The sequence below is a fragment of the Hevea brasiliensis genome, chromosome 1 (genome assembly GCF_030052815.1).
Source record: "Hevea brasiliensis isolate MT/VB/25A 57/8 chromosome 1, ASM3005281v1, whole genome shotgun sequence".
Taxonomy (NCBI): domain Eukaryota; kingdom Viridiplantae; phylum Streptophyta; class Magnoliopsida; order Malpighiales; family Euphorbiaceae; genus Hevea; species Hevea brasiliensis.
In genome coordinates, this window is record NC_079493.1 from 4313726 (window position 1) to 4337427 (window position 23702).

The 23702-nt window shown below is 35.1% G+C and overlaps 1 protein-coding gene across 3 annotated transcripts; it reads right to left on the reverse strand.

Moving 5' to 3' along the window:
* Nucleotides 1–785: 785 nt before the first annotated feature.
* On the reverse strand, nt 786–23488 carry LOC110665115 (DNA-directed RNA polymerase III subunit 1). 3 transcript variants are annotated; one of them, XR_002496800.2, is made up of 28 exons: nt 23228–23488; nt 22962–23091; nt 22630–22779; nt 21085–21259; nt 19807–19994; nt 19607–19716; nt 19395–19497; nt 18477–18689; nt 18239–18387; nt 18021–18162; nt 17797–17937; nt 16286–16474; nt 15540–15756; nt 14651–14744; nt 12964–13198; nt 12320–12511; nt 10828–10926; nt 10208–10411; nt 9816–10115; nt 5666–5813; nt 5410–5561; nt 4811–4966; nt 4612–4725; nt 4398–4495; nt 3351–3555; nt 3040–3242; nt 1169–1277; nt 786–1059 (listed from the first exon to the last, which is right to left on the reverse strand). XR_002496800.2 is itself a non-coding variant. In XM_021825101.2 (27 exons), the coding sequence occupies exons 1-27, from the start codon at nt 23305–23307 to the stop codon at nt 1226–1228; spliced, it is 4239 nt and encodes a 1412-aa protein (XP_021680793.2). In that variant the 5' UTR covers nt 23308–23488; the 3' UTR covers nt 786–1225. The 3 variants fall into 3 exon arrangements, 1 of the variants encoding a protein (XP_021680793.2); XR_002496799.2 differs by having other exon boundaries at nt 1137–1277; XM_021825101.2 differs by having other exon boundaries at nt 786–1277.
* Between the last annotated feature and the right edge of the window lie 214 nt (nt 23489–23702).

The following is a 23702-nucleotide window of genomic DNA, read 5'->3' on the forward strand; positions in this document are numbered from 1 at the left end:
TAATGAATTTTTCTAATAAAAAAACTTATTTAACCTTTTTAAAATTTGATTTCCCTATTTAGACTTGAAATATTTTAAAAACTTGTATGATTATTGATAATACTTTAAAAGCTAAAATAAACCTGACAATTTGAATAATTGTGGGTTGGGGTCGGGTGATGCGAGGCTTACTGTGATTGGGAGAGATGGGCGTAAAGTTTCCTTTGATGTTCATAAAAGGGTTTTGATGGAGAAGAGTGGATTCTTCAGGGAGAAATTACGAGACACAGAAAAGGGGGATTGCTCATTCAGTGGAGATAAGCGAGTATGATGATGTTGAGGCGCATCGAAAGACGCTGATTTTAATGTATTGCGATGATTTTGAAGAAGAGATTGATGGATGGGTGAGGTCTCCAAGGCCTTGGCATTGCTTACGGTATAATATATTGCCTAACATCTATGTTTTTATATGGGTACATGTGTATTTTCGGTTGCCTTGGACTTTACTTACTTTTTTATCATTTATATATGTAATTATTGATTTTTCTTCTCTTTTCCTTGCTAGTTTCTGCTGTAGTGAAGTATTCATAACATCATTGCTTGGTTGTAGGTATGTGCAGCTATCATGTTTGCTACAAATGCGGATTTTGCATGCTGTTGGGATATAGGAGGAAATAAGCTGAGCCGGATGTGACAAATGAGCTTATGGGGAGATGATATGGTGACAGTTATGCAGCTATGAGATAGTGAGCTGCTGAAGGAAGTTAGAAAGCTGTTAGGCAGTTAGGAGATTAGTTGCAACTGGATGAATGAATAAGAAATGTTATAAATAATGTAAACATGTAAAGGAACAATTATTGATAAATTAAATAATACAAAATTATAATACAGAACTCTTCCTCCCTTTCTTTTTCTTCTTCCCTGTTTTTATGCTAGGTTATGGCTCTGCCATAACACGTCCATAATTTGCTCACTGGAAGTCAACCATGTGCAACCAATATCACCATCGGTACACGGTTAACTCTGGGAGAGAAACTAGAGCTTTTCCTGGGGGGTTGGGTTGATCATTTTTCTTTCTTTCTGCAGCAAAATTATATAATTATATATATATATTAAACCATTCGATAAAATTTAGGTTTCTATGTACATATTCTAACCTTTAACAAATAGCAAACTAATGCACATGCACCATGTGTAATGCAATCATCTGTATGCATCAGTTGATGAGCTTTGGACAAACCAACTCTCAAGGGATGATTGGATCGGCTCCATAACTCAGCATTGGCAGCGGATCAACCCTGCAGGGAAAACACAATTAGCACATTAGACGTAATACTGATTTAAACTTTTGAAATTGCATATAGGTTCAAGAAAATTTTTGCATCACAAAAGCTTTTGTTGAGTTGGTGAGTGCGGCATTTCAAAGCATGCAAATCACAGTTTTCATGAACTACCTGCATATGTGAAGGTGGTTTCTTAATTCCATCTAATATTTTCTTAAAGCTGCTTCCTTCAAGTTAAAGAGACAGAAACTGTTCACAAAATAACAAGTGCTGCTCCAGCTTTTGTACTGTTAAGCGGCACATAATAAATCATTCCCAGCTCTATATGTGTTGTTGAATAATCTTATGTGGGGCCCTTGCATACAAATCCAGTATTCCGCTAACTTTATTCTATATCCAGTGGTTTGTGAGCCAAGGTAAACTCAAGTCACTAAAGGTACAAGGCAAAGGTGAGCGGTCCTACAGCCTAAGCCAAAGGCACAATCACAGGAAGCATCTTTGAGATGTGAGGTGCAAAAGAAATAAAATTAGCTGGATAACTGAAAATTAACACCATTTATGCACAAGACAACTAATTTGTAGATAATGCTCCCTTTGGACTTAATATGTATATGTTCCATTTATGATCTCCTGTGGAATGATGATTGTTAGAATACCTAAAATCCATATTACATACCATGGAAAAGATCTAAAAAAAATAGGGGAAGAAAAAAAAAAAAAGAATCCATTGTTGACCCAAAAAAAAAGTCTATGAACATCTCTTTATGAGTGGAGGACTATTTTAGGTTTCTTTGAATTCAGTTGGGAGAAAAAAAGAGAAAGGATATAGAGGACAAAAGATTAAGAGAGTAGAGGGGGATAATAAAAATTAAAGAGAGAGAAAGAGGAGAGCGGCAAGAGGGTACTGTGCAATCCTATTTGGAGGAGCATTGTTTGTTTTTTTTCCCTCCTCTTTGTTTCTTTGATGTTATTTTCAATTGAAAATGTTTATGGTCACTGCCCTTATTCTTTTTTCGTTGCTTTAAATTAAATTGGGCCAATTACAATGCAATATAAACAGATGTCCAACCTTACATCAATAATATAGATAAAATAACATTCAAATAAATATATAAAAAAATGGTGGTAGTTAAAATACAACAGCATGCCTTTGTTGCACCCTGCCCCAAGAAAAAGGTGCGTGCTCAGGCAATAAGGCACATGCCTCATTTTGGTTGGCCACCTGATCACAGGAGAGGCTCTAGACCTAGTGCCTTTTAAGCCTTGAGCCTGAAACCAACAACTAGGGTATATCATAAAACTTCAAGAAATGACTCTTTATTCTTTGCAAGACTTTAAACAAATAAAATTTTTTAAAAAATAAATAACAATAGCAGAAAAAGGAAATTAGGTGAAACTGTAGTAAGGGAACAAAGCCAAGCTGAAAATAGGTAACACATTGGTTTCTTAAATATTACTGAGGCAATATGCTCGTTGGAATTTTAGGTCCATGAGCTCACGAGTGTCAAATGCTCATATAAACTAAAATGGACTTGGTTTGCCCTTTATAAATTCCTTTTGGCCCATATCCTTGACTGATGTGGGACATTTTCCCACATTTAACATTCAGTAACACTAGACTACCAATGGTCATGATTCCAGAAATATAACGCTCATTGGTACTAATGTTGTTTCCTTAGCTAATTGATCGAAATTATTGTCCAAAGTAATCAGCACTGAAACAGCAATATATAATAATAATAATAATAATAATAATAATAATAAAATATGATCTTACCTTTGCTGTACTCTGAGTATTCCAGTGCCTAGCTGCATAGGGATGCCCATTATGATACATTCACTAACTCCTTCAATCCCGTCATCCCTACCATTTACAGCAGCATGGAAAAGGTGATCTGCTGTTTTTTCAAATGAAGCCAACATCAATACACTTTTTTCCATCTTCTGAATGCCAAATCTATTGATTCCAAGAACTTCGCCCTGTTACAATATCATTCATGTAAAATGTCCCTAATATGCATGTACAGAACGCTAATCTGTTGGTATAATTTTGGATAATATAAATTAATAATGGCCATGAAAAATCACCTTAAATGTCATTAGATCTGCTAAAAGCATCATATGGCGTATGTCAATGCTCATTCCATGACCTTCCATAACATTTTTTATCTCATCAATAATACATTTTCTTGAAGCCTCAATTCCGAGGTATTTATGAACTTCCATTACATGATTACATGTTGTTTTGCGTCCATCCACTCCTTCAGTCCCCATAACATCTTGAAGACCAGTGCTACAAAGATGTAAAAAAACATGGTAAAAGTCTGTAAAAATATTTAAGATCACATGCTAAATAATGCCAATATAGAACATCATTACAAATATTGGCAACAAGATTCAAGGGCCATATTGTGATATTGTGCAATATTGACATGCATTCCACATCACTTCCATTGTGTTTTGTTTTATTTTGTTATTCTTGTTGCCTCACATGTTAGCCCTGTTTATCTATCCTATTTTTGGTTGCCTAGTCTTGTTACATTAAGCCTGCAAGAGAGCAAGAGTGTAGAGTAATCTCATGTTTGTTCAATCTAAAATTTCGTGAGGCTAGATAAAGTATCTCAATCTCTCCAAACACCAACTTAAATTTCAGATTGCTGAATGTTATATGGTTTTACCATGTGAAGATCATCTTACCATAAAGATATGACAAGAATTAAAATAGATATAAGCAAGCATCTGTATTAGGGAGAATTGCTGCCTCTAACAGTCTGTATGGAATTTAATACGCGCATGGAAGATATATGTGTGCACAAATATGCACTTATTATTGTGGATGGGATGAAATGCTAGAAGATTAGGATTGCTTTCTACTCTAGTCTAGTTCGATTGCAAACAATTAACAAAGGAAGCTTAAAATATCCATGACTCAGGGAATAAATATAATTAACTGTGAAGGTCTTAAAGCATGTTGGAAATATATGTCCAGAAACTCAGAACAAACAGTTGCAAACCATTTAAATTGCATACAGACCAGAAACTCAAATGACAGGGAACAAGGGTTTTCTGAAACAAAAACATTAATTTCCAAACAAAATTAAACGGATGGAAAATTTCTAGTGATAAAAAACTAACCCTTCTACGAACATGTTGTATGTTGGGAGCTCTTGATCACTTCCTTTACCCTCATTTTTCTTTTGGGCAATAACAACACGGTCAACAGTTCTTATGCCCTGTTGTCCAAAGACATGGTAGTTATAAATGTACCGCCAATAATAACAATGAAGAGAGAAAATTTCAATATACTATAGTAATGTATAATACTTGCAAAAAATTCCAAAAATCTCACCTTTACTACAACTCTTGGAAGCATATTTTTAAGAGAATGGAGTTCAAAATGAACTTTCTCTCTGTCACCCAGAGGAATTACTTCCAACTTTCTAATATCCAAAACCTTGACATTCTGAATGTTAACATGACCTTGGAATGGTTAACACCCTAACTTGTCACTCTCAAAATGTTAAAAAACCATATGAGAATTTCCCTACCTGTGGCTTTAGTTTAATTCTTGGAGTTTGTAATATTGATTCCTTCACAATGTTAGCATCCAGAGATAATTGTGCCTCTTGAATTGTCTTCATGTCCAGTGAGACCACTACAGATGCTGATCTTGAAGTCATCACAATTTTGATACTCTTAGCAACCTGAAATATAACAAGGAAACTTAGAACATAAAAGCTTAATGGAGAGAAAGCAAGACAAAATTCATTTCACTACAGAGCAAATAACTGCAAGAATACAAATTTAAATGTGAAAGAATTTTAGAGCTGATTGAGGATATGGCATGGTGCAAGAAGACACAAGGGCTCACGGAAGATTCAGTAAACTAGAGTTAAGAGCAACTGTAGTAAATGAGAGAAAAAAAAAAAAAAACACAATCGCTTAAATCACCAGCAATGACCAAACCACAAGGGATTAGAGCAGAGCATTTCAAATATCTGAAACAAAGCCTAATCTGCAAGAATCAAGAACACCTTCATCCATAAGAATCAAGACTGTCTAATATTTGAAACTTCTCAGCATATGACAGAAAGAAGACTAACTGAGAAGGTAGCTATTAAATTCCACAGATGAATTGACTGCATACCTGGCCTAAAGTAGTTTTTTGGATGCGACTTTTAACAATTCGAGCAGCATTCACATTAGTATTATGCTCAAGTTCAGCAGTAATGATTGGTGTACTGATCTTTTTGGCCCCATTTATTATTTCTTTGATACGAGGAACTCCTTGTGTTATATCTAAACAGTGCTAAGGAATCAAACTGAAAACCCATTTATAGCCAAATCAAGAAACAGTCAAATAAAGGATCAATGGCCAGTCAAATTGAAGCAGTAAAGGATACTCATGCTTGCAACTCCAGCAAAGTGAAATGTCTTCAATGTCATTTGTGTTCCAGGCTCTCCTATACTTTGAGCACCAATTGCACCAATTGCAGTCCCAGGTTCCACTCTTTTCCAAAGATAACGATCTATGCAGGTTCTCAAAAAAACCTATTGTTTTGATCATAAATTACACTCTTATAGAATCAAATCACTGCAAATCATTAGAGAAGAAAAGGCAAGTTTTGAAACTTCAACTGATATACCCAGGTCCACAAAAAAAGTTGGAAAAAAAATAAATAAAAACAACTAACAATTCTAAATTCATAGTTGTAAAAAAGCAAAAGCCGCAAGGCTCTGACATAGAAGGGATGTGAGGAGCACATGTATCAAAACTTGGTATAAAACAATCAGATAATGTTGTGTGTACTAAAAATAAATCTAGGCAACCAGAAAAGCATAATAGAGTCACCGAAGATAATTACTAAGCCAAAACAGCATCCAAAAGAGAGAGGAAAAACAGCAAACATCTTTTAAGTATGGTTCAACAGTTCATGATTGCAATAATCAACTCTAAAAACCACCTCAAGCAGCATAAATCCAATAAAGAATATACCTGATTGAACTTTTCAATTTTTTTCTTTATGTTTGCATATATCAACCACTGTTGTTAGAATCTTACGATTCTTGATTTGCATTGTACGATTCTCGATTCGTATCATACGATTTAATTCCCCATCCTAGTGATTCAAATCTATGGGTGAATCACAAATGTACCAAAGTGGTGACCGAATCTTTAGAATCAATAGTGAATCAGGTGAATTGATTCTTTTTCTAGAAGGTTGTTAGACCCTATATCTTCAAAAATTTAAGATTTCACTTCATTTTTACTATGAAAAGTGCACATAAAACCTTCCCTTAGCTATTTTTCTTCCACCAATCATTCTTTTCCCTCTTTCCTGCTATCCTTTATTATTATTTCATTATTTGATGAAATTTAAATGGGAGTTTCAACATATACTCAACTCAACTCAACTAAGCCTTTATCCCAAAAATTTGGGGTCGGCTATATGGATTCGCTTTTTCCACTCTGAACGATTTTGGGTTAAATCTTCAGAAATGTGTAATGCTTCTAAGTCATGTTGTACTACTCTCCTCCAAGTCAATTTAGGTCTACCCCTTTTTTTCTTTCTATCCTCTAACCTAATGTGCTCTACTTGTCTAACTGGAGCGCCTCCGTATGTCTACGCTTCACATGACCAAACCACCTCAATCTCCCTTCTCTCAATTTATCTTTAATTGGCACCACTCCTACCTTTTCTCTAATACTCTCGTTACGAACTTTATCTAGTCTAGTATGGCCACTCATCCACCTTAACATTCTCATCTCCGCAACTCTTATCTTAGATGTATACGACTCTTTCAGTGCCCAACACTCACTACCATATAACATAGCCGGTCGTATGGCTGTACGGTAAAATTTTCCTTTTAATTTATTGGGAATCTTACGATCACATAAAACTCCCGTGGCACGTCTCCACTTCAATCATCCGGCTTTAATCCTATGACTAACATCCTCCTCACATCCCCCATCTACCTGAAGAACTGAGCCTAGATATTTAAAGTGATTACTTTGGAACAGTACCACTCCATTCAAACTAACTCCTTCCCTATCACCAATTTGGCCTTCACTGAACTTGTAATGCATGTATTCTGTCTTCGTTCTACTTAACTTAAAACCCTTTGACTCTAGAGTACTTCTCCAAAATTCTAGCTTCCTATTGACTCCTTCTCGTGTCTCATCTATCAGAACAATATCATCCGCAAACATCATGCACCAAGGAATACTCTCTTGTATATGTTTCGTCAGTTCATCTAAAACTAATGTAAAAAGGTAAGGGCTTATGACTGATCCTTGGTGTAATCCAATTGAGATTGGAAAATCTCTTGTGTCCCCTCCCACTGTGCGCACAATAGTAGTTGCTCATTCATACATATCTTTCAATACTTGTATGTACCTAATAGATATCCTCTTTTGTTCTAACACATTCCATAAGACCTCTCTTGGAACACTATCATAAGCCTTCTCCAAATCAATAAAAACCATGTGTAGATCTTTCTTCACATCTCTATATTTCTCCATCAAGCTTCTAATGAGAAAGATCGCTTCCATAGTTGAACGATCGGGCATGAAACCAAATTGATTGAGAGAGATAGAAGTATCATGACGTAGTCGATGTTCTACAACTCTCTCCCACAACTTCATAGTATGGCTCATGAGTTTAATTCCCCTATAATTTGAGCAACTCTGTATGTCTCCCTTATTTTTAAAAATAGGTACTAAAATACTAAAATACTCTTCCTCCAGTTTCAACATATGAAACAATAATAATCATTGCCTACAATTCAAGAGTTCTTAATTTATAACATAAAACTATATAACATAATAAGAACATATTGTTCTATTATAAAGCATACTTCTAATTAGCTAAATGATAATAATATATTTATCAAAATATATTATCATGATGTATTTTTTTTACTTTTTTTTTAGAACATATATCATTTTCAATTAATTTTGAGAACTTTTATCAAATCTTATGATTCGATTCTCGATTCTCAATTCAGAAAATTTAAATCTCTATTTGAAAAATATAATTTCAACTAAGAGCACCCAAAGATTGTTGTTTGAGCAAGAAGATATACAAAATTAGATTATAATCACTGCAAAGGAAACAGATAATAGAGGTAATGGTAAAGAGCTTTTGATTTTTTCTTTTTTTTTTTTTTTTTTTTTGGTTGGGGGGTGTTGTGGGGACAGGTTAGAAAACAGAAGGGACTGAAGCAGTAAAAAGTAGTAGGAGCAGGAGAAAACAGCAAAAACCAAAAAAACTGATCAAATTTGTTGCATCAGGCTGCTGGGGAAGAGAGACAGAAAATGGAAATTAGGATTCCCCTTTTAAGTTGACTTGATTCCATGTGGCTGATGTCATTTTATCAACATATCCAGTGTTCAAAATATATTTACCAAGTATTCACATGCAAGGGTCTAGTAAAGCTGACCTATAGAACGTTCCGAAGAAAATCCATCAGACCCCTAAAATAAATTGTTTGGAGCTTCACAGGCACCTCTGTGAAGTGCCTAGGAAAGCACCTGAAGGATGGTGATTCACCTCAGGTGGCCCTATGGGCAAACTGCAAACCTTAGGATCTAACTGCAACACTCAGCGTACATAAATGCATTTGACAAACATATCAAAATCAAATATGAGGGTACAAATTTCAAGGCCAATTACCTCTAGCACTACAACTATGCTGCTATTAAGTTTCCCTCTAAAGTACTGTCATATCAAATTATAGTTTTGCATGCTTTTATCGGTAGAATTCGAACCAAGATCTCCTCCTATAAACAATTGAACTGAAAAAGAAAAGCTACAAAACAAGCTTGATCTAACTGCAATATGCCAAGAATATTAAGATAAAGAAAAGAAATTGCAAGTTCTGTTCCATTGCATCCTTAATGCGTTGAAACTGCAGAACTAATTCAGTATACCATTACCATCCCTTAAGCTAGGACAATGTTCTCAAATGTTTTTATGGCATTCAATATATATATATATATATATATATATATATATATATATATTAAATACTTGAATTAGAAAACGATCAAGGATATGCATGTCTAGTTCTGCCATGATTCACACTGAACTCTAAACAACTTGAAAATCTCAACTCTCTTTTTGTTTCTGGCTCATTTCATCCACAAGGAGAAAACAGATTTTCCTGAACTGTGAGACCCATGCTACACAGTAGCTAGCAGGAAACTTCAATAAGTTCCCATTCAATACTGCCAATATAAACCCAAATTTCCAAATATGCCAAATACCTAGCATGCTATCCCTTATTCTTCTTGATCAATCTTACTGATGCACTTTTCTTTAGCTGGTGTTTTACCTCACCAACCAAAAAGGGCAGTGCATCCGCAACCGTTCTCCACATTATTTTTAGCTCTTCAGTTCAGGCAAACCTATATGGTGCTACAAAAGCATGCACTACCAGAAAGAAGGCCATAAATAAAGCACCAAGTAAGTCATCATAAAATATAAAATAATAACCAAAAAGGCTGAAGTGTCTGTAAAAAACAAATAGCATGAAATAGCAAATAATGACCTGTAGCTGTCTTTCAGTAGTACCAAATATCTTATGCGCCATTTTTTCTATATTTTCTGTATTTCCTCTTACAGCTCCAACTTCTATATTCTCAGAATTTTGCCCCTCAACACCATCAACCAGGTTCATCATGCTTTCCAATCTCTTCACATGATCTCCAAGGAAGGAACTCAGACTTTTTTTGAAGGCTTCAGAACAAATGCCACCAAGAGCCATATCATACTTTACTAGTAAATCTTCCACCATATTGGAGATTTCTGAAGGAGATACGTAGTCCTCTTCTCCAGCAGGACAGGTGGCCTACAAGTGCATGTACAATTGTCATTTTCAAATTGCAACATTTCCAATGGTTATGTAAAATTCTGGACAACATGAGAGACAAAGCTACTAACCTTTACTTTTATGAACAATCGATCAAGATTCAATGGAAATCCACCTTTTCCTTCCATTCTTGCAGGATCCAAGCCATCATCTCCATAAAGAAATTGAACTATGCATCCACTTGCATTTCGTACTGTATTATCATATTGGATAGACAAGTCCTCTAGTCCTTTGATTAGTTTACGAGACATGTACCCAGTATCGGCTGTTTTGACCTGCAGCAATTTCAGAATCTTAATATTGAGATAGCCTCATTTTCCTCTTCTCATCCACTCCCTACTATGGTGATATGACAGAAACTGCCAGGGCTCAGGATCAACAGGCTGGATATGTGTGAGAGAGAGAGAGACTTAGACTACCACATAAAAATTGCAAAGTATGTTTATTACTTAAACAAATTACTAATTTCTAAATCTATAGATTTTCCAGAAAGCATAATCAGAACTTCAAAATTGTTTCCCATTAATTAGAGCTACTTTGTAATATGTAAAAATCAAACTACAGGTTCCTCGGACTTTATCTAATTTTTTATTAAATCATCCTACATTTGTATTACACCAATAGCAGATGAACTAGTGAACATGTTCACAATCTAAATGGAAAACTAGGCAATGTAGACGGTTACACGTACCGCAGTGTCCACAAGACCTTCCCTTCCACCCATGGTATGGAAGAAAAACTCAGTTGCTGTCAAACCACTATAGAATGAATTAGCAACAAAGCCTTTAGCCTGCAAGAAAAGTAGAAAATCAAGTTCAACACTTCAAAAATTCATGATCAGCTATTTAACATGTTCTGAGTGGTAAGCAGTTTAGCCTTAGGTTAATGAACAAATCAGCAATTCTTTTTGTTGCCATGCATTCTTTCAAAGAATATCAAGTTAAACATCTAATTATTTCCACCGGCTTAAGTTGTAAGCAGATGAAGTGAAAAATTTTAGAAACGCTACCATTCTTAGCCTAAGGGATCTCAAAGACAGCAAGGCAAAGACACAATTTTAAAATTCTCTGTTCTCTCCCATTTTGAGTTTGCAGATAAACATAGATTGATGAAATACAATCAAATACATACTAACAATAATTTGTCGAGATCAACAGCACCCAAGTGATGTTCCAATCCAGCATTTTCAATCAAAATTCAAGTATGATTTTGGCCAAAGATTATCAGATCGAGATTAACACAAAGCTAGAAGGTAAACTCTTTCAAAGACTACTAAAGCATCACAAACTGTATCATCTTATTATTCCCTCAATGACTAGTCAATGACAGTCATAAAGATTATTCAGAACTCAGAAGGCTGCAATTTGGGAAAAAAATAATAATAAATACTAACTAAAATTTTTGGATGAATTAATAGTGAGTATATTACTGAATTCTAATATTTTTGTTAGACTTGGATATGGAACTTGGAGCAAGTCCCACGTAGGCTGTGCATGAAAAAAAAATGAGGGCTTTATAAAGTGAGGCAAAAACAAGCCAAAATGACCTAAATGGCTCAGGTCATTTTGGTGATGGGAAGCCAAATCCAGCCCAATTCTTGACGAAGGCTGACCTGTTTTGATGATCCACTCCCAGGCCCACGATTTCAACTTAGTATCAAAAAGGTGAGCCCAACGGACGTAGATCCGAAACCCAAAAGCATGGAGGGGCAAACATAAAGGAGCCAAACCTGTGAGCTGAGTCAAACAAGAGGATCAATCTCAGATAGGCCCTGTGCGCAGAGCCAGAAAAAATGCCAGTCTCAAGTAAATGGATCATCCCATGCGATGTCAGGTGACAACTGGGTCTATGAATATGACATCAACTCAGTTGCACTTGAGGGAGATTATTAGAATATGGAGATTAGAAGCAAGTCCCACAGGGGCTGTGCATGAAGAAAATGAGGGATTTATAAAGTGAGGCAAAACTAACCAAAATGGCTTGGGCCATTTTAGTGATGAGTAGCCCAAGTCCAAGCCCAATTCAGCATGGAGGCCAACCTGTTTGTTGATCCACACTCCTGGAACCATGATTCTCAACAGTTTGGTTGAAGGTAACACGATGCCTCCATGTGACTGAGTTTTCACACCAAAATACAAGAAAAAAAAAATGACAAGGAGCTGAAAAAATGAGAATGAACTTACTGCAGGGGTTTTGGATTTTCTAGGGAAATGAGGAAGGCTTCGGTGTATGAATCCATCTGGTGCACGACGACCTCCAACTGATTGCTGACCAACACATGCAATCATCTGGCTGATATTGATAGGGGATCCTTTCGATCCACACTGTGACATGATCAATGGACTGTTTCTCCAATGCAATTCTTTCATGCATACCTATAAGAAGAAAATGAAATTATTGCTGGGATCTGTGAAATGCCTCCACAAGCCAACAAAAAATAACTAGATGACTTGCAATAAGAAAGATATTTACTTCAAGAAAATAACAATGTAATCTTTCAGCAATGAGTTTCAAAAGCAAAAGCCAGGTTATCAATCAACCCGGATGATTAGATAAACTGAAAAATGAAAAATATTAATAGAACCAATCAGTTCAGTCTCAGTTTGCATTTTTCATATTTTTACAGTTCTGGTATGGTTTCAGTTTTCTTGTGCAAAAATATTATAAATAGATGGTTATCCCAACTATAAGCACCCCAGACTGCAATGCTAGAGAGAATGGGAGAAAAAGGCACAAGGTTAGGTAAGCAATTAACGCATCTTGACAGCGCACAGCAAGCACATTCACATAAAGATACTAAAATTTAAAAGGAAGTCAAAATCCTCACATCACCAGCTTCTTCTCGAAGCTTATTTAATTTCTCAGTAATTTCAGCTTCCAGTGTTTGAATGGCATCGCAACCAGGTTTAAGTGAAAGCTTTCCTTCATTGTATTCCTCTATTAGTTTATCACACTGTTGATAACCATTTGAAATCGTTTTCCCTTTTTCATCAATCAATTTTTTCCCTGGTTGGACATCATCAATCCCTATTGAGAAGCCATGATTTCCTATAAATCGAGCACTGCATCAAGAAACAACGAAAATGTTGTCAACCAAACAAATGTAGGAAGAAAATGATATTGATATAGGCAATTTGTGCTAGTACTACCCATTAGAAAACAATAAAAATTAAGAAACCATGAGCAAATGGAGCAGATTTTTCTTTTTATCCTTGAGAATCTTAATTTTGAAGCAACAAAACAGGCTATCATATGCACATAGATATGACAATAGCAACCAAAGCATTTGCTGAAAAGATCACTAGCATCATAATATTCAAGCTGGCCAATTTTTACAGTGTTAGCCATTTGCAACAAACAAGATGAGATAACATCCAAGTAGTGAAAGATAAGCAGTAACAAAATAGCAAAAGGAAACAATCTCATGGTACCATGTGCACATCACCATAAAAAAAATAAAAAAAATAAAAACTATAGATTGCATAGTCATCAACAAGATACTGATCAACCTCTTGTATGAACTCCAAAATAACACTGCTGAGAGAATAACAATAATTAATAATTTAGCAGGAGAGTTTCTTTTGCTTTTTTTTTTTTTAATAAGCACCATGGGTTTGTAGAGGTACCAGAGGATTATAAAATCCTAGCAAATAATTTGAGGAATGTCCTAAGATGCCAACTTTGATAAATAACAATATCCATCAGGATCCAAAGGATTTAGGATCACACTTGTATCAGGTGCGTGCACAAAGGGTCAGAAGGAATAAACACCCACATGCTGGTCACACAATCCAGAACTGGATGAAACTTTCTTCAAATGGGCTTATGAGTTCTAAAGAATTTTAGGCTTACATGCCATTTTATTACAGTCAAAATGAGAACTCCTATCCAAGAAACTTCAAGGAGTTCTAAAATCCTTTTAAGTGTGTTTTTTTGAGTTTTCTTCTGCCTTCTTTGTTTCTCAACTTTTACCACAACCATCTTTCTACCTGCAGAAATATATTACTTTCTTACTTAAACCTTCTTAATTTCTGCATTGGTATTCCCATGCCGAAAAAAATTGTCAGCAACATATTTTTTTATCAAATAGTTATATTTTTGTCACTGAACCACTATTTCCAAAAAATTCAATCCCAAACAACCAGTACTTTTTCTTTAATCCAATCCACTAAATCCTTAATTTTCAATCCTGGTTGTACGTAGATTCCTCCAAACTTTCCCAAGCCAAAAAATAGAAAATAACTTCTCTATAATACACAAAAGTTAGAACCCCCATTGGACAAGAGTTAAAAAATAAGTTGAGCCAAATTTCCATTCAGCAAATTCCAAGGTAGATCAACATGAACTTGTCTAACCCACCACATCAACCAGATAACATACAAATTCATTACAAAACAAGAAATGCAAATTCTGATATATGAACTGTAGAGAAAACCTAAAAAAATAAAAGTTGATTGCACAACAAAATAAATAGGAGCAATTTGCTGATCAGAGGACTTCCACCAGACAGTTACCTCAATTTAGCTAGCCGATTCATGCAAGTAGCAGCAGCATGTGCATTGTAGTCTCTAAGAAGAACAGAGTAAAGTCCATCCTTGTTGCCATTTCCTGGAATAGTATTACTCTTAAGAACATAAATTTCGTATGCCGAAAAAAGAAATAAAAAAAAAAAGGAACCAACCAAATTTACAAACCAACCTACACAGCTTGCCACATGCAACTCAAGTAAAATAGCTTCTCAGTTGCGTTAAGATGAAAAATGGCGGGCAAAAGTAAGTTTAAGGCTATCAAAATTATGCATCATGAAACAAGAGTAAAGGCAGGATGTAGAAATCAAAGTTCCTAAATAAATGATTACCTTAGGCCAGTGCAACTATGCTAGTTTTGCTTGATATATCCATTAACCTTAGACCGTTGTTCATAAAGAATTGAATGGATTTTTAGAAAATTAAAGTAATTTAGGGAGACGGGCAACAATGTAATTGAAAACCACAAAAAAAAAAAAAAGAGCACAGCAGCTTTCCCATTAATTTGGTGGACAACTTTGCCATTTAAAAGCAAGTTTTTAAGCAATTAAATAAAAATAGAAAGCCGCTCAATTCCAGTTGTAAGCTTTTATGCCAGTTAGACACATAAGCCCATCTAAACTATAATATAAAAAGTTTTAGAATTATATAATGCTAAAACAATAGAATAGTAAAAGGAAAGCCAACATCCGTTCAGTATCAGATTCAAGTGTAATTTTCTTTCAAAGAGTAAAGAATATTACTCTTGTTTCTTTAAAGCATACATCATTTGAAAAAGATAATTACATGTCTCAAGAAAATAAAAGAAAATCACACGGGACTATCAATTAAAAGAACATAACCCCACCAACCATTTAGAACAAACAAGATAACTCACCTAGAGTTGCCTTTCCTAGTTGTCCAGATATTAGCTCACTATTCCGGATATAAACAAAACCATCATTGGGGCACATTGTTTCTTTTTCTCTTTTATCCGCCTTTTTAGGTTTGGAGTAGATTTTCTCCTTAACAATGAGATTCAGGAAGACTCTCACATTTGCATTTGGACGAAGTAGGACGCTGAATAATTGTTTACCAGTCCAAAGCTCTATTGGCTGCAAAAAGTCAAAGATATAGGAAAAGATGACCATCAAAAACACAAAAAAGGATATCAAATCCATCTCATTCAAATACTTCTACCGAATATGATCTTCAATCCAATTTCTAAAGCATAATCAATCTGACTCACCACATATTTGTCCTGATGACAGAACTGAGAACCTCAATTGAATCTAACTCAATTTCACATGGAATGCACAACTTATAAAGTATATGTGCACGATGTGCAGGTGCCTGTTAGTAAAGTTTTCTGGTGGTAGGAGATTAATGCTCCTGATGTGATTTTGAACTAAGTTACTCAATTTAGTTGAGGCCACATGGAGCTTTTTCTAGTTCCATGCCTTAGATGTTCGAGTAGGTAAATGGCCCTTTGGACTCGATTACGACTATCGAAAATCAACAAAGAAAATTAATATCTAAAACCCAAAACAAGATGGAGATGACGAAACCTAATTTTTAGATAGGTAACTAGTAGCATTGAGTTAATATAGACAAGTAGGCAAGGTTTCATATATAGTATCTAACCTTCAGTATTGCAGGTGTTGGCAAATCAACAACATCCATGCCATCATTCATATAAGAACACAGAAGTGAGAAAGCTGCACGGTCATAAAATGTGTCCTTCCTTGTAATGAGAAAAGATGATGTTAGAAAATCTTGGGTGGAAGCAACCAAGATCTCTCCATTTTTTGGCGTGCACAAATTGTTTTGCACCTGAGGAACACACAAAATCTCATAAAATAATAACCATCATCTTATACGAAAGCAAAAATAATATATACAAGCAAAGCAGCCAGATCCAAGGATTTCTTATGAATAATAATTAGCAATGTCCATTTTATAACTTTGGCCACTGCTAAAAAAAGATGTGTATTCCCAAAAATATCCTTCAAGGTACCTGTAATGTGCATTATTAAACAACCCCTTAAATCCGGGGCATGTTTGGTAAACTATAATCAAAGTCATTATGCAACCAAGACTATACTGCATTTTGAAATTTCTATTTATGCCAGTTGGTTATGCTGTAATGGAATGAAATAGTTATGAGAATAATGCCCAGTGTGATTGCTTGGTTCGGACTATAGCATTGTGAGAAAAAAAAAAAAAAAATCTTACAACAATATCAAGATGGAAAAGAAACATAGAATCCCAATGGTGTGAACAACATTTGGCAGCAGGAATCATAGTGTTAGATGAAATGACCATTACGAAAGGCCTTGGAAGGAAAGCACCCAATATACTCGATATCAGAAGATAATTCCACTGGCATACGAAACCCAAGGAGACAAGAAATAAGCTATTCCCTAAATGACTGTCAGATTGAAAAGAAAAAACAAAAAATGACCCTGGGCAAAAAAATTGAACTCTAATCATTGCAAAAGAAGAGATGAAAAATTTTATTGAATACATTATATTTACAAACACATATACAAGCTTGGCAAGCAAACTCAATTTCCACAGAAGGTTTCACTTCACAATTATGCTAAACACTTAGCCACATTGCTGCTGCCAGTTCTCCTTGTACTAATCGGTTAGTCAGGGTGTAATTCTGTAGAAACAATTCTAAAACTTTCAACTTCACAGTTTAAATATTACAGTTTCTTTTTTTTTATTAAAAAAAAAAAAAACATAGAGCACGATGAGAACCAAGTAAACTAAAAAATGGAATGTCTAATTCATCATGCAAAGTGGAACAGTAACCCTTTACAGAAAATTATACTGTCACCCAGTTTCTTATTTTATGGGGAGCACATGCAGTTGGGAAATAAATAAATGAGGAAATGAAGGCATCACTAGGACATGTAGTTAAAGAATACATATATTTCAAAAAGTAGTTTATCTCATGCAAAGTTGCAAGTCTATGACTACCACCAAGCAGAGGCGGGATGGTTTTAAAATGATATTAACACACAAACGCAGTTTGAAAGTGAAACTTTAACAGATGCATATTAGAAGTGAAAGTTAACTTTGATACTAAAACATTATAGGTTTCCGAACATGAAAGTATAATTGACAGTGAGATCTAAAGAACTTACCCCCATCAGCATGAGAGCCTCTGTTCGAGCCTCTTCTGTTTGTGGGACATGCATATTCATCTCATCACCATCAAAATCAGCATTATATGGATTGCAAACAGATTCATTAAATCTCAATGTCCTCCAAGGCATGACTCTTGCCTGCAACAACAAAAAGAAAATTCAATTAAATAGCAGAAGAATAGCATGTGATACAATATACTTTATCTAAAATTAATAATCACCCTATGGCACATGATAGACATTCGATGCAAGCTTGGTTGTCTGTTAAAAAGAACAATATCTCCATCTTCTAAATGGCGATCGACTATACAACCAACTTTCAGTTCCTCCGCAATGCGTTTTCTGTAATTACCTGTCAACACACTGTAGCACAAAACAATGAATTCTAGATGAAAAGAAGCATTTTTGTGCATATGAAACAAATGCCAAGAGTACAAACTTTGAAGAACCATCAAGATATCTGACCATCCTTGCACCAGGGTATTTATGAGGGCCATTACTGACACACTGCCTCAACTTCTCAATATTGTGTTGGGAAACACGTTCAGGATAAGATAGAATCCGAGCCATATGGATGGGAACTGCTACCTAAAACCATAGACCATTACAGAAAAAATAAACAAAAGGCATGTATAGACAACCCCACAAGTCATTCAAGTTTCAGTACAGCACCTAACCTCAGTAATTTTCAGATTAGGGTCTGGTGATATAACAGTCCTGCCCGTGTATTCAACACGCTTCCCAGATAAATTCCCACGAAATCGTCCCTGCTTTCCTTTAAGGCGCTGAACAAAGCCACTCAGTGGCTTCCCAACTTCCACATTATTTGGAACACGAACATCACTATTTACATAGAGTGCAACTGCAGCTTGAAGACCATCCCAGGAATCCTACACCAAAATCTTCAACATGAGCACAATGCAATAATACCATGCAACCCTAAAGTTCTGGAAAAATAATACATTTGAGAATGACATATATAAAGACACTGAAGAATGAATGAAAGAAACTAAACCACTAGCCAAATGTCAACTGTCAAAAGAGTGGATGAACCATTCAACATAAAAATAGCTACAGGTCTAAGAAAATTGGAACAGAATGGTGAAATGTTTGGCAATCTAAGCCCCAGAAATGGTAATAAGAAAGTGTCCACTGTTAAATATTGTTGTGGCTATTTAGGATGAAAAATAGATATTTGAGTTTGATTGGACAATCAAAAGCAAACAAGTATGAGAAAATAGTTGCTTGGGCATCATAGTGATGGAGAACTTCGAAGTATAGAAATTAGAATACAATAAAGGCAAGGGAGGTGGAGATTAGGGACCAGAGCAAAAGGATGCAAAGCAAAGAAATAGCTCTTCTGGTTTTAATGAACTTCAAGAAGGGCAGACACACACCAAGAACATAAAAGCAAAGTGGATTGTCAATTAATGCTTTATAACAAATGTATGGAGTATGGACAGGTCAAAAAAATTAAAAGAATCAATATGATGGAAAGCACTTCTGTGACCATTGAGTTATAGTAATCTATTCTGACTTCCAATTCCAAAACTGTATAAAGAGTTTAAAAACAAGTTCAGAATCCTCTATTGTACCAGATATTTGTTCATACTCCTCCTTCCTTCTAGTAATTCCATACGAAGGCTAGCATTTGCCTGAATAATTTGTTTTAACCTCTCTGTGATGTCATTTTCATTACTGCAATAGAAAGGGAGTGTTCAAACATCAATCATCATACTACCACAAAAGCATAGCAGGTTAAATCAATTAGAGTGTATACATGTGTGTGTGTGTGTGTTAAGGAAACCTTTGAGATCCATCCATGATAACAGAAGGGCGGATTGGTATAGGTGGCACAGCAATGTTTGTTATAATGAGTTTCTCAGGTCGGTCACACAGACCAAGCACTTCACAATCCTGTATAAAACAAAATGCCATTGTGAAATTTTAAGAAACAGCATGAGTAAACACAAGATTTTATCAATTAAAATTGAAATAATAGCATACCTCCTCCGACATTCTTTCAAAAAGAGACAAAACTCTGGCAGGATTAAGAATATATGTAGCTGGACTTATTGGTGCCCTAGACTCTTTTGTGTGTGAAATTGCAGATTTACATTCATCCAAATAGCCATTAACTAATTTTCCACGATCATGAATAATGCTTAGAGCAGACCCAGCCTTCTTGACCATACCTGAAGTCACAATATCAAACTAATCATGACCACATTGCATATCATAAAAGCTGTAAAACCTTGAAAACCCATTAATTTTATGCACTTGGAAATATTTCCTGTCAAAGGTCATGAAGTATTTCTTTTCTCACTAATTGAAGTTTCCTTATGAGAGAATGAACCTAAGGTAATCCATTGCCACTTTACCACTCTGAATCTGATTTCTCTATTGAGCTTATCAAACATGTCCTAAGTCTACCCTGGCAACAATCATAAAAATAAAAAAATAAAAAACTCTTCAAGCCTATTTATTAGATAACGAGCAAACCACTTTGAGAACCTCAACAGATCCTATAGCCTAAATTCTTCAAACCTAAAAAAAATAAACTACATGTAGGCAAATTGTTTAAGCATGTTCTACAACAGCATGGGATTAATGCCATCATGCTGTTTTAATGATCCATATTAATAGTGAAAAGTATCAACAGTAAGAAACATTCAAATTTAAAATATATGTTGAAAACTTGAAATATCCCTTGATAAAAAGTAAGAAATGAATACTGATGGCGCCAAACCCTTCAAGATTATTTAACTTCTTTCTTTAGCATTTGACATGTCAAAATTAAGATCTGAAACTGAACATGAGCATTTTTAAAATTTGGTTTCCAAGCATCCAACCCTTATTACAAGTAAGCTAGCTTATTTACACACACATGTATCTCTCCGTGTCTCATGAATGTTTGCAAACCTAAGACAACTATCTGTGTATAAGAAACATGATGAGACCACCTTCACATTACATTCACTAAAATCTTTATGCTGCTGTCAGAAGTCGAGAATAAATATAATATAGATTACCAAAAAGGAAAACACTTTCTATGCAAAGAAGCATGAAAGTTTTCAATCTTGTTCTGGGTTATCCTTAAACATGACATGAATTTGGAAAGAAAATTAAAAGAACTAAGCATCATAAAGAATCTTTCAAACATGCTATAGCCTTCTTCATGCATTTATTGATGAAGCACAGCAGACAACATGCTTCCTCTATTTTAGTGATAAAAAGATATCCTTAACAAAATACAAGTAGCCATGACAAAAGCAGAAGCAATACCATTCATATCTCCACATCTCATGCACTTCACAGCTTTATTGCTCACCATGGTACTACACTTCTTTACAATCATTTTCACGTGATCACTCTTTCTCAGAGGATCTATCTTGGGATTTCTCATCTTTCTCAATTGTTCTTTATATAATTTATCTCCCATAAGTAAATGAGAGCAAGACTGCAGAGAAAATAAAAGCACTCAGAACCAATATATCAAGTATGATAAGCAATGACAAGTTGACAACTACAACTATTGGTTTGACGGTGCAATTTCTCTAGCATCAATTACCCTCATTGAAAGATTTCTAAAAAATTGTAAAGAAATTCCAGACAAAAATCTAGGAACAAAATTAGCACCCCAAAAGGTGCATAACTGGCCAGATTATTGACCACTGTTACTTGAACAGCATAATTATTAAAAATCCCAAAGGTGAGTCACTGAATATAAATTGCTTTTATTGGAAGACTTTGCAGGAAATTTTGTCGAGGAAACAATGGATGGGAAAAAGACAAAGCATAATATGGATGAAGAGACAAATTGTCTAGGTTCAAGGGGATGCAAGCATCCAATAAGATGCCAGTTGAGTACCATTTCAATTCCTTGGATATTTGGTTATCCAGAAAAAAGAAAAGGAATAGAAATGAGAAATCCAGAATAAACAGGCCTGTATTACCTGATTTACTTACACATGGGAATGCAGTATTAAAAACTGGGAACGTTATGAGCCTGTAAACAGTTCAGAGACTTTGCATTTGAGTAATCATGATACAAGGTACATTAAGGAATTATTACATTCCCATGAAGATGTGGGCAGCACCAATACAGGAGAAACAAAGAGAAGACCATCTAAAATGGCCTGGATATAAGCAACATAGACATTTATATGTGCCAAAAATGAAGAATGATTTCATTTAAATTGAACAACCACAAAAAGGTAAAAGGTAGAGAAAAAATGTTGTTTTAATAACAGTTTTTTGTCTGAGCATGAAGCATTCTAAGGATACTTCTTTGAACATGGAATAATGGGGAAAGAGAACTATTCAGCCAATCTAAACTGATCAAAATTTAATAAGTGTTAGTTTCTACATCTTCATTGGGTCGTGTGTGTGTGTGTGTGTGTTTATAGAGAGAGAGAGAGAGAGAGAGAGAGAGAGAGAGAGAGAGTGTTAGCACTTGACACCATGTTTGGAAATGAAAAATTATGGCATTAGTATTAGGAACTTGCATCATAAATTTGAGATTGTTCATGCAAAATGGAATACATAAGGAGCATATATTTTAATACAATGAGGTACTAGTACTATCAACACTACGCTTCCCTATATGCTGAGATAATCTATTGAAGCACAGATATGCTGAGCCAAATTGGTTTATTGCTTAACTCTTTTTCTATAGCTGATTAACATCCTATAGACCCACCACAAACAAACAGAATGAAAACAAAATTAAAACATGAAAACAACAGGTAAAAATAAAAATACACAAAAATCAAATGTTTCATTACCAAAATTACAGCAAATAAAATATATTTAAGCAATAACACTTACCTTACAGATGCACTTCAAAATGTCCAAAATATTGCTCATATATCCAACATTGAAAACAGGCAAGACAAGATTCAAGTATCCAAAGTGCCCAGGACACTCATGAAACCCAGCACCACAAGTTTGGCACGTACTATTTTTATTGGCAGGACCCTGAAACCCAACCACAAAAGAAGAGGAGTTTCTTAGAATCCTTTCCTCTGTTAACATAAAGCATAATGCAGTAGCTAATAAACACCAAGAAAACCAATTTCATAGAGACGCAAAAACACATGCTTAATTACATATTCACATAAACAAACGCACGCAGATAAGAGGGAAATGTAAGGGTATACCATGTGGGTATCCAATAAACCACCTTGAACAGGCTTTCTACTCGAGTCATAGTATACACCCAAATGAACTTGACACTCTGCAGCTTTTACAATCTCCGCTCCAGACATCATGCAGAATTGCATACTTTTGCTGTATACACAGAAGCGGCATCATAATCCAATCCCAATACAATACAGAAGAAGAACAACAGAAAAATAATTGAAAGACAAAGCAGGTAATAGAAATTTATGCAAGGAATCATCAGATAAAGAAAATAGACACTAACATTCTGCGTGGGCCTACATTCTCGATGTAAGGCTGCTTCGTGTAGACTATTTCTTGTGGTTTTTGTCGTGTATTATGCATCTTTGATCAACACTACTGCTGCTGCAGAGAATCACAAACAAACAAACAAAACTATTGATGGATATAGAAGAAACTAATGAGACTGCAGGTGAGAGAAGGGGTCCGAACAGAAGAAAAGGGCTTAAAGTTTTTCCTGCAAATGAAAGGGTTCTTGGGGGGGAGGGGGAGAGAAGATGATGAAAGTGACGCTAGAGTGAGTTTGCCAATTGCGAAAGAAAAAGAGAAGCCCTAGTGAAGATTCGAACCATGAACCTACAGTTAGCAAATCCAAAAGACCGCCGCCAAGGCAAGCGTTAACAATACGAAACAAGGGTAAGACTATAAAGCTTTATTTACAATTATATTATAATAAAAATTTAATTAAACAAAAAATTAAAAATTTTAGAGTTATATGA